Raw genomic sequence first — 11,598 nt, 5'->3', positions numbered from 1 at the left:
GGTTGAAACGGTTTATCTTTTTAATTGTTTTCTAATGTGTATCAACATAAATTGTTTGCATTATGGTTTCTTGTCTTCTCCCTGCTACAGTAAAAATACATAAATAAATAAGATAGTCCAGTGTTACCCAAACCCCAGCAGGGACTGTAGTGCCAGGTGGTGGGGGATTTGGGACGGTAAGAAGGGTCAGCATGGGCAGATGCGGTGAGGGAGGAAAAGGGAGCAGAAGAGGGGACCCAAGGAGCAATCCTTACACGCCGACCTGCACTGTCGAAACAGCGTAACCCCACACCCTTCTCGAAGAATCTCCGGAAGTCCACACCTCTCACTCCAGCCTGGACTTTGATGCTGTGGGCACGCCTCAAAGCCAGAAGTTTATGGCTCCCACCTGCTCAATCTGACAGGAAGCGTCTGCTCTCCAATTCTCCCCAGCCACTGTGGTTTAGAGAGTCTAGGAAATCCCATCGCCCTGTGACCTCATGGTGTGCTCTTTTCTCCACCCCAGGGACCAGAAGTAAAGAACTCCACCCCAGGAGTAAAGAACTGGCTTACTGGGCCGGGCACGGTGGCTCATGCCTGTAACCCCGGAACTTTGGGAAACCAAGGCAGGCGGATCACGAGGTCAGGACTTCGAGACTAGCCTGACCAACGTAGTGATACCCCGTCTCTACTAAAAACACAAAAATTAGCCGGGCGTGGTGGCATGTGCCTTTAATCCCAGCTACTCCGGAGGCTGAAGCAGGAGAATCTCTTGAAACCGGTAGGCAGAGGTTGCAGTGAGCCTATAACGCCACTGCACTCCAGCCTGGGAGGAAAAAAAAAAAAAAAAAAAAAAACTGGTTTATTGGCCGCCACTGGGAAATGCTGGGTAATTCGAGACGCCCTGGAGTTTGGACCCACTCCGCTGATAGGTGGTGGCCCAGGGTTCTAGGGAGCACAAGAGGCGGAGCCAGGTGGCTTCCCTGTGCTGACATTCCTGCCTTTCTCTCTCTCTCAGTCTTGCAGTACTTCCCCTCTGTGTTTCCTATAATTGTGACTCGATTTCGGGGGAAGGGAATTCGCGTGGACTGAGGCAGAGGTCTGAGTGGACGGGCTGGAGAAGGCACCGTGATGCCCTCAACCCCGTCCCTAAAGGTGGTCCACGAGCCGCCCGCCTGTACCTGCTGTGCGGGGCCGCTGGAGGATGCGGTGACCGCTCCCTGTGGACACACCTTCTGCAGGCTCTGCCTCCCCAAGGTCTCCCAGATGGGGGCCCAGCCCTCAGGCAAGATCCTGCTCTGCCCGCTCTGCCAAGGGGAGGAGGAGGCAGAGACACCCATGGCCCCTGTGCCCCTGGGCCCGCTAGGGGAGACTTACTGCGAGGAGCACGGCGAGAAGATCTACTTCTTCTGCGAGAATGACACCGACTTCCTCTGTGTGTTCTGCAGGGAGGGCCCCTCGCACCAGGCGCACACCGTGAGGTTCCTGGATGAGGCCATTCAGCCCTACCGGGTAGGAAGTGTGGCTTTACCTAGGGCCTGTTTGGGGCAGGATGATGTCCTGTGATGAGGGGAGGGAATGGGGTGGGGATCTGGATGAAAGGCCGGGCTTCCACATCAGGGGATCCTAAGGCTATAGGAACTTTGAGACATTCCCAGACTGAAGGCAGATAGGGCTCCACTCGGTTGTGCGGATGTGCGGATGTGCGGGAGTTCGCGGACTGTGGGAACTTCAGCTCCGGCTCTCAGAGGACTCCACAGAGGTGGAGTGCACAGAACTAGAGTCTTGGCTTCACTCACTGTGGAAGGAAAGCCCAGTACCGACTGGGATCTTCTGCGGGTTATAGGCAGGGTGAACTTGTTCTCCCAGGATCCACGCTGGATACGGGATTTATAGGACCCTGACTGCTGGCCGAGGGGAGGGAGGAGCTGAGAAAAGGAACCGGTTAGTGCTGCTCTTCTTCAGAAAGGGAGGGCGGCAGTAATCCAGAATTGTGAGAATTCCCCATCTGGTCTCCGGCACTTTCCATTCCCGTCAGCCTCTCAGATCTCGCTCTTGTCATCCAGTCACCAGGTCTGGAAGTGGTTTCCTCAGAAACATCTCCCGAATCTTTAATTCTGCCTTATCCCCACAGCCAAGATCTCCCCGTTTCTCGCTCAGACTTTGCGGTCTCCAGTGCATTCCCTGTCTCCATTCTCACTTTTTCTAGTCACCTTCCAATCTGCTGGGAGACAGGTCTTCCTAAAACCCAAAGTCACTCCTCTATCAGAATCCGGTCCACGTACCTCTAGTGCCCAAAGAAAGTCCAGTGTCTTTAGCAAAACCTTCAAGGCCCTTCGCAGTCGGGATCCTGCCTCTGCGTCCAGCCTCATCGCTCAGCCACTCTCCTCCAGGCACCATGTGTCCAGCCAGACTGAGCTGCGCTTGCTGTTTTTTCCTGAACTGTCTTACTCATTCCTGCTTCCAATACTTTTTGCACAGTCTCTTTCTCCTAGAATACTCTTCTCTCCTCCTCCCATCTCTCTCTCTCTCTGTCTCTCTCTCTCTCTTCGCTCTGTCGCCAGACTGGAGTGCAGTGGCATGATCTCAGCTCACTGCAACTTCTGCCTCCAGGGTTCAAGCAATTCTCCTGCCTCAGCCTCTCTAGTAGCTAGAGAGGTGGAGGCACGCACCACCACACCCAGCTAATTTTTGTGTTTTTAGTAAAGACGGGATTTCACCGTGTTGGCCAGAATGGTCTTGATTTCTTGACCTCACAATCTGCCCACCTCAGCTTCTCAAAGTGCTAGGATTACAGGCATGAGCCACCACACCTCGACTCTCTCTTGTTAAGTATACAATTCAGGGGCACTAAGTCCTTTTCTCTCCCTCTCTATTCAACGGGAAATATATCTTTCAAGGCACACTGTAAATGTTTTCTGCCTTCTAAACCTTCCCTTAGGCCTACAGGCAGCGCTGTCCTCTGTGTTCCAGTCTCACTGTGTGCATCCCTGGACTATTGCATTTATCTATCTGTATTTTAATCACTTGAAACTGACTTCTTCCTAGATGGTGATCTCTTTAGGAACAAGGACTGGGCCTTTTCCACCTTCGAATCCCTCAGCATTGAGCAGTGTGCCCAGGATGTGGTAATTAACACTTGTGAGTGAATTATGAATTCAGCCACCTCTGTCCACCCATTCTTCTCCCCACAGGATCGTCTCAGGAGTCGATTGGAAGCCCTGAGCATGGAGAGAGATGAGATTGAGGATATAAAGTGTGGAGAAGACCAGAAGCTTCAAGCGCTGCTGGTACAGGCCACATCACTGGCTACCTTTCCTTTGAAGGTTTTTCTTAACAGTTTCTGGAGAAAACTGTTGCCTGGCTGAAAAGAACTGGCAAACTGTTCTCATTCATCTTCCTGTGGCTGCACAAAGGCATTTGGGGTCTCAGACCATCAGCACTGGAAGTGGTTCTGATGGCTTCTAATACAAGATCCATCTTACTTATCACATTTTACAGAGCAGAAAACTGAGGTCCAGAAAAGCAGCGTTCTCAAGGCCACATAGCAAAGCCCAAGTTCATAATGAACCTGGATCTCTTGATCCTTAATCCATTGTTCTTTCCATCCTACTCTGTCTTCCTGAATACACCACCTTCAGATGGGAAGCTTGGCATCAGAAGGTGTATATTAGTGTCAGGATTCTAGTCCTGACCAAGGTTGACCTTGAGGACAGTAGGCTGATGGTGTGGCTGCATCTGGCTCCCTCACGCCTCTTTTTTCATGCTATAAAGTTATGGAGGAATCGGAGTGTGGGGATTTCTGGTACCTTGACCAAGGAGACAGTGTGGGGACAAAACAATCTCTCCACTATCCCTCAGCTCTCATCAAAGTATACCCTGTAGATGGTGATTTCCATGGCTAAGGCCAGAATCACACACTCTCCCACTAAGTTGTATTGACTCCAATCACAACTTTCTTTGGTCTCCAAGAAATGACTACAGTCTTCCCCATCTAACTCTAAGAAGGTATAGTAGGGTTAAGATGGTATTGTAGTTGTGGAAATATTTTTGAAAAGTTCAACATTGTTCTGACAGCATAATGTAGTGTTATCATTAGAATCTCTAGCTAAGGCAGAAGCATAGCCCTTGTCATTGTTAAGCTCATCCTGAGACCTATCTTCTTCTAGGCATATTCACAGGTGGAATGAGTCTTGGAACTAGTTACCCCCTATTCCTGTTAATCAATAAGAAGTGCATAGATGATCATCCTGGACGCTATCTCTGAGCCCCTTCCTAACCATGTCTGTCTTTTATCCCTTGCAGACTCAGATTGAAAGCAAGAAGCATCAGGTGGAAACAGCTTTTGAGAGGCTGCAGCAGGAGCTGGAGCATCAGCGGTGTCTCCTGCTGGCCAGGCTGAGGCAACTGGAGCAGCAGATCCGGAAGGAGAGGGATGAATACATCACAAAGGTCTCTGAGGAAATCACCCGGCTTGGAGCCCAGGTCAAGGAGCTGGAGGAGAAGTGCCAGCAACCAGCAAGTGAGCTTCTAAAAGTGAGAGACACCTCACACTTCGTGGGATAGGAGTGGAACTCCATGGGAAGGGGGTGGGCACCACGCTGTGGGCTGGAGAGAGGCAAAAAAGGCAAGTGGAGAGAGGTTATGGGGATGCAGACCCAGAGGGACTGGAGACTTGCCCAAGTCATACAACGTGGTCATGTTAAGGGCTTTAGGGTCAGACAGTCTTGGATTTGAATGTTGGCTCTTCCAACTGTGTGACTTGAGTGAGTCTCTTAAGCTCTCTAAACATGGGGATGACAATAGCACCTCCCTCATAAAGTTGTTGCAAACTTACAAGAAACAATCCATATAAAATGCTTAGCATGGTCCCTGGTACACAGAAAGAACTCAGTAACTGATGTCTGCTGTGGTTATGAATATGTGATCCCGGTTCACATCAGGTTCAGCTGATAACTGAAGGCAGGTCCCTGCTCTCCACCACCTCCTAATCACTGCAGACACAACCCACCCACAATAAGGCTGAAACAAAGAAACCAGCACAAATGAACTGATTATAGAGATACAAAATAGTAGGAAAGTGTGATGTAAAAGAACAATTGAATGAGTAGGTAATTAAACAGGACAGCTCTCTGCAGGAAGAGAGTTTTTAGCTCACATTTTAAGGAAAAAAGGATGTACGGAATCCCTAACAAGAAAGATTTATGAAAACTAAATGCATGTTCTTGTCTTTCTTTTGTAGGATGTCAGAGTCAACCAGAGCAGGTAGGGTCCACTCCCCAGTCCTGCCTCCTTTTACTCAACATGATGACTGAAGGGGAATGGGCAGGGGCAGTGGCACTTACTGCCACCCACTTCCCCTCTTCCAGGAAAGCAAAGGCACTCTGGCAGACACACTGTCTGATTCACCCATGCACAAACAGTCCAAACTCACTAAAGATTCATGTTCTGAAGGTTAATTTTTAAACTAATTGGTTTGTATTGGGGACACATTTTTCCCCTAGAAGTGAAGTTATAAATAATAATCATGTTTTTAGGTTGATCCAGGAACATTTATTTAATCTATGCAATTATTAGTACTTGAGTCGGTATCTAACACCATTTAAAATGTAATTAAAAGGGGAAATACTTTCTGTAGACTATGATAAGCACGGAAACCAGCAATACCAGCCTATTATTTCATTCATTCATTTTTTTTTACACACATCTCTTGTTTCCTTCAGAATTTTCTGTGGCCGGGTGCGGTGGCTCACGCCTGTAATCCAAGCACTTTGGAGGCCAAGGTGGGCGGATCACCTGAGGTCGGGAGTTCAAGACCAGCCTGACCAACATGGTGAAACCCCATCTTAAAAAAAAAAAAAAAAAAAAAAAGAATTTTCTAATGCTGCTGCAAAAGGACAGCCACCAGGAGTCAAAGGCATTGTAAATGCATGCCCCTTTCCTTCCCTGTCTGCTATAAGCATTAGCAGTCTGCACTGAGATGAGAAGAGGTGTAGTGTTGTCACGTGCTTTGTGCCTATTCATGCGCAGGGAGGATAAGCCCAGGGTCCATGAATCAGGAATTGTCTCCAAACATACTTTTCAAAGAGCATTACATACAGGTTTAGATCTAGAAGGGCTTGGAGATCTTCCAGTCTGATGAAGAACCTGAGACCTGGGGGGTGAAGAGTGCTCAAAGTCATGCAGCTAGTATCTAATGAGGACTGAGCTGGGACCAGAATCATGAGTTTTTTTTTCATTGCAATATATATTTTCTTTTATCTTTTTTTCTTCCCTCCTAGCCTCTTTTCCTTTACAAATAGCAGCACACAGAAGGGTAGTTTAAAGCTGTTTTCAAATGGTACCCTGTTGCCCTCTAGAGGCTTTAATGGGTAATGATCTCTGTCCCTCAGCCCACACAAACCCAAACACTCTCCTAAAGAGGCCTACCTCTCCAATTCTTGAGAAGTAATTATTGTTAGTTCCTCTTAGGTTTAACTGAAATGCCTACTACTTTAGTAACTACACATTTCTAGCAAAAGTAAAGAAATGATACTCAATCTGATTGATTATTCACCACAGACGTCAAGATCATTCTTTAGTTTGATTTTTTAGCTTCACTGGGTCTCACCCAAACATTTGTTTTTGGAATTTGGAGCTACCTGGTTACCAACCTGTCTGCAGGTGTGAGATGAACACTTTTGTGAGTCCTGAGGCCATTTCTCCTGACCTTGTCCAGAAGATCCGTGATCTCCACAGGAAAATACTTCCCCTCCCAGATATGATGAGGATGTTCTCAGGTAAAGGGGAAGGGGCCTCAGTTTTCCCCAGTTCCATTAGCTGCCCTCCTGCCTTCCACCCATCTCCATCCTTCTCTGCCTTCAAAAACTGGCTCAAGACATCTTCCCTCCCCAGATCCTTCCCTTAGTGATCTCAACTGACTCAGGGACACCATTCCCAGAGCATCTCTTCCACTCCCTAAGGACAGGTTCTGGACTGAGAGTCCAGGAGGCTGAGGACCACTTCTCCTCCACTAGTCCACAGCAGAAGCCACAGCCTCTGTCCTCAACTTCACATTGTACTCAAGACACCTTGCCCCTGGGGATGCCTGTAAGAACTAATAAGTCACAGATCTCTCTTTCTATTTCTGCTTCCCTCAGAAAACTTGGTGCATCATCTGGAAACAGATTCAGGTAAACAGCCTGGGATTTGGGGAGTCATTCTTCCATTCACCCATTCAGTCCATGGCAGCAAACAGAGCAACACAATGCATGAATTCTGGAGCGTGATTGCTTGGGTTCCTGATTCAGCTTTTGCTAGCTCTGAGACACTGGGCTAGTTATTAAGCCTCTGTCCCACAATATTTCTTCGTCAGTAAAATGAAGGGAAAAAAAGTACTGTACCTGTCCCATAAGTAGCTGTGAGGACAAAATGAATTAATACAGGCAAAGAGCTTAGTATATTACTTGACTCATAGTAAGTGCTTAATTAAGGTCATCTACTTGTATAGACATTACTCGTTAAAAAATATTTATCAAGCCCTAGATGTCTAAGCAGCATTGTGCTGGACTCTATTGATTTGAACAATGTTCAATTTTTTTAATCACATTTATTTTTTAATTGGTGCTTAATTTAGAAATTGTTTCCACAAGCATCACCTCACTCTAGTATAGATCAGTGCTTTTCAAACCTGACATGCAGAAAGGTCTCCTAGGAATCCTGTTAAAATGCAGATTCTGATTTAGTAAGGTGGGATGGGGTCCAAGATTCTGCATTTCTAACAAGCTCCGAGGCGATGGGGATGCTGCGGGCCCCTCCCCCTACACTTTGAGAAGCAAATCCTTACAGCACCACTTGCCGATTAGGTAGAAGGACTGTTCAGAGAAGTGGCCCAATAGCAGGCTGCCCCAGTCAGTACTCCTAACTGCCCCTCGCGTTGCCTGCTCTAGGAACAGCTGTGGCCGCCGCCCGCTGTTGAGATCTGCGCCCTCCTCTCTCTAGGGGTCATCACTTTGGACCCTCAGACCGCCAGTCGAAGCCTGGCCCTCTCGGAAGACAGGAAGTCAGTGAGGTACACCGGGCAGAAGAAGAACCTACGAGACAGCCCCCTGCGCTTCGACGGCCTCCCGGCGGTGCTGGGCTTCCCGGGCTTCTCCTCGGGGCGCCACCGCTGGCAGGTGGACCTGCAGCTGGGCGACGGCGGAGGCTGCACGGTGGGGGTGGCCGCTGAGGGGGTGAGCAGGAAGGGGGAGATGGGCCTCAGCGCCGAGGACGGCGTCTGGGCCGTGATCATCTCGCACCAGCAGTGCTGGGCCAGCACCTCCCCGGGCACCGACCTGCGGCTCAGCGAGATCCCGCGCGGCGTGGGCGTCGCCCTGGACTACGAGGCGGGGCTAGTGACCCTCCTCAACGCCGAGACCCAGGAGCCCATCTTCACCTTCACTGCCTCTTTCTCTGGCAAAGTCTTCCCTTTTTTTGCTGTCTGGAAAAAAGGTTCCTGCCTTACTCTGAAAGGCTGAAGTGGGGCGCGCGAAAGGCGGTGAAGTGGAGACCGTGGCGCCCTGGGATCCAGCTCAGCCCCTGGCCAGCTCGCGGCCCGGGCGGCCCCCTGTGCCCGCGTGAGGCGAGAGGACCAAGTCTCGAACAGCGGTTGTTTTTACTTTATTTATCTTAGGCCCTCAGCTACCTGACGTCCTGAACCTCCCGTGACGCTCCGGCCTTGTCTGCACCTCCCAGGGAAGAACCACAGCGGGGCTCAGCTTAGGGCAACAGCCAACCTAGGAGCCCGAGGGCTTTGGGGTGGGGGGAGAAAAAAAAATGTTTAAACTGCTTCAAAATAATCATCGTGGGAATAACCAGGGTTTTGTTGGACTTGCATTAATTTATACAGTTAACTTCGTACTTTGACATACACCTGAAGATCTCTCCACCTTTGTAGGACTTAGGGCCTCTTCATCAGCCCTGGGTGGACCCCAGGGCCCCTTCCTTTCCCTTCCCTTCTGGTCATTTCTCTAGACTTGCAGAGTATGTCCAAAGAAAGTGTGACTCACAGACCTCTGCATTCCATGTGTCTAATTAGGGTGGATGAGGCTGAAGGCTTAGATCCAGTGGAATCTGCCTATGTTGGCAATTTGGGGCGGAGATGGGTTTGGGGAGTAGATGCAGAGAGGATGGGTGCTGATCCCTCTGTGACCAAGACACAGTCCTGTTCCTTCTTTTACTCAGGACACCCCTGATGACAGTGGGGCAATCATCAGGCCCCACTGTTAAATAAAATGAGGCTTTTGCTCAGGTCTAACTAACTTCTCAATATTGCAGTTATTATTTGGACACAGAAACAGACCACAGGTTAAAATAACTTTACAAAGCAAAGTATGAACCCCTATACAGTTGATGGTTTCCCCGACCCCTACCCTTTCTCTTCTCCAGTGGAACACTCATTCTCACCTCCCACCCTAACCTCTGAAAAAATCTGCCTTCAACTCCAATCCAGGTTCCCTGTACTGTAAGATGATACTCTATGTACAAGAACACCTTAGGGTCAGCACGGCGGCTCACATCAGTAATCCCAACACTTTGGGAGGCCAAGGCGGGTGGATCACTTGAGGTCAAGAGTTCAAGACCAGCCTGGACAACATGGTGAAACCCCATCTCTACTAAAAGTACAAAAATTAGCTGTAATCTTAGCAACTCAGGTGGCTGAGGCGGGAGAATCACTTAAACCTGGGAGGCAGAGGTTGCAGTGAACCAAGATCACACCACTGCACTCTAGCCTGGATGACACAGTGAGACTCCATCTCAAAAAAAAAAAAAAAAAAAAAAAAACCAGACTGGACGCGATGGCTCACACCTGTAATCCCAGCATCTTGGGAGGCCGAAATCAGGAGTTCAAGACCAGCCTGGCCAACCTGGTGAAACCCCCATCTCTACTAAAAATACAAAAATTAGCTGGGTATGGTGGTAGACGCCTGTAATCCAAGCAACTTGGGAGGCTGAGGCAGGGGAATCACCTGAACCTGGAAGTCAGAGTTTGCAGTGAGCTGAGATCTTGCCACTGCACTCCAGCCTGGGTGACAGAGTGAGACTCAGTTTCCAAAACAAGCAAACAAAAGAAAAGAACAAAAAATATCTTTGTTATTGAGTGAGCCCCTGCTCCTAAAGCATGGGTCAGATATTTTAAAGGCACTCAAAGAGTTTGCACCATATGTGAATTTTATTTAAAAATTGCAACATGGGCTGGGCAAGGTGGCTCATGCCTGTAATCCCAGCACTTTGGGAGGCCGAGGTGGATGGATCACGAAGTCAAGAGATCGAGACTATTCTGGCCAACATAGTGAAACCCCATCTCTACTAAAAATACAAAATTTAGTTGGGCATGGTGTGCCTGCAGTCCCAGTCCCAGATACTCAGGAGGCTGAGGCAGGAGAATTGCTTGAACCCAAGAGGCAGACGTTGCAGTGAGCTGAGATCACGGCCCTGCACTCCAGCCAGGTGACAGAGCAAGATTTTCTGTCTCAACAAAAAGGGCTTAGCATGGTGGCTTATGCCTGTAATCCCAGCACTTTGGGAGGCTGAGGCAGGTGGATCATGAGGTTAGGAGATCGAGACCATCCTGACCAACATGGTGAATCCCCATCTCTACTAAAATAAAAAAATTAGCCGGGCATGCTGGTGCTCACCTGTAGTCACTGCTGAGGCTGAGGCAGAGGAATCGCTTGAACCTGGGAGCCCGAGGTTGCAGTGAGCCAAGACTGTACCACTGCACTCCAGCCTGGCAACAGAGTGAGACTCCGTCCCCCCTACCAAAAAAAAAAATGTAACGTGAATCATTGTGATGTGAAAAATTAACCCTAACTTGACTGTTGGGCAAATAGAGGTTCTTGATATAAAAGAAACCAGACAATGTGGGGTTTCTTCTGCCCCTGAGTGTGGTGAGCAGAGTCACCCGTGTCTGACCCAAGTGACTTAGTAGTCCAACCTAGTAGTAGTAATAGCAGTAGTAGTAGTAGTAGTATTGCCCAGTGCTTTTTATAAAAGTTGTATGCGCTCATGGTTAAGAAAATGTAAACATTTTCAAAGTGTATAGACAAAAAAAACCCCTTTCCCACCCGCTCAACACTTCCCCTTGTCACTCCCCATAGTTGATAATTAATATCAATTTTTTGTATATCCTGCCAGTTTTGAATACAAATACATATTGCTTTCTCTTTTTTTTTTTTACATAAATTAGATTATGCCATAAATACTCTTTGCAACCCCTCCCAAAAGAAAAACTATGGGCAACACATGCTAATTGAAACGTTGGTCAAACATTACACAAGGCTATAAAGTTAAAAAAAACTTTTTAAAATCATAACTTCATTTGAACCTTACAACAAGCCTGTGAACTACATAAGACCTATTTTGTTATTCTCTTTCGGTGGTTTAGAAAACTGGCACACAGTTAAATGAACTTGTCTGACCAGTTTCACAGCTGGTGCCTGTGACCTGCTGAAGTAGAACCTACGGGTCCTGGAGCTCAGCACCTCAGTGCAGTCACCTTCCCACTACACTCAGGCTTCCAAAACAGACAGATCCCAGTGGGGCTTTGTTTCATTTGCTACCCATTGAATTCATGTTTTAGACAGGGCATTTTTAGTT

At 48.3% G+C, this 11,598-nt stretch overlaps 1 protein-coding gene across 1 annotated transcript; it reads left to right on the top strand.

Moving 5' to 3' along the window:
* Positions 1–812: 812 nt before the first annotated feature.
* On the top strand, positions 813–9,256 carry TRIM15 (tripartite motif containing 15). Its single transcript, XM_012477092.2, has 7 exons — positions 813–1,491; positions 3,174–3,269; positions 4,285–4,515; positions 5,222–5,244; positions 6,643–6,758; positions 7,119–7,151; positions 7,960–9,256. The coding sequence occupies exons 1-7, from the start codon at positions 1,111–1,113 to the stop codon at positions 8,475–8,477; spliced, it is 1,398 nt and encodes a 465-aa protein (XP_012332515.2). The 5' UTR covers positions 813–1,110; the 3' UTR covers positions 8,478–9,256.
* Positions 9,257–11,598: the final 2,342 nt, after the last annotated feature.

This window comes from Aotus nancymaae, unplaced genomic scaffold, assembly GCF_030222135.1.
Source record: "Aotus nancymaae isolate 86718 unplaced genomic scaffold, 86718_ANA_hifiasm-v0.15.2.pri h1tg000027l, whole genome shotgun sequence".
Lineage (NCBI taxonomy): Eukaryota > Metazoa > Chordata > Mammalia > Primates > Aotidae > Aotus > Aotus nancymaae.
This window is presented reverse-complemented; position numbering and strand designations above follow the sequence as displayed.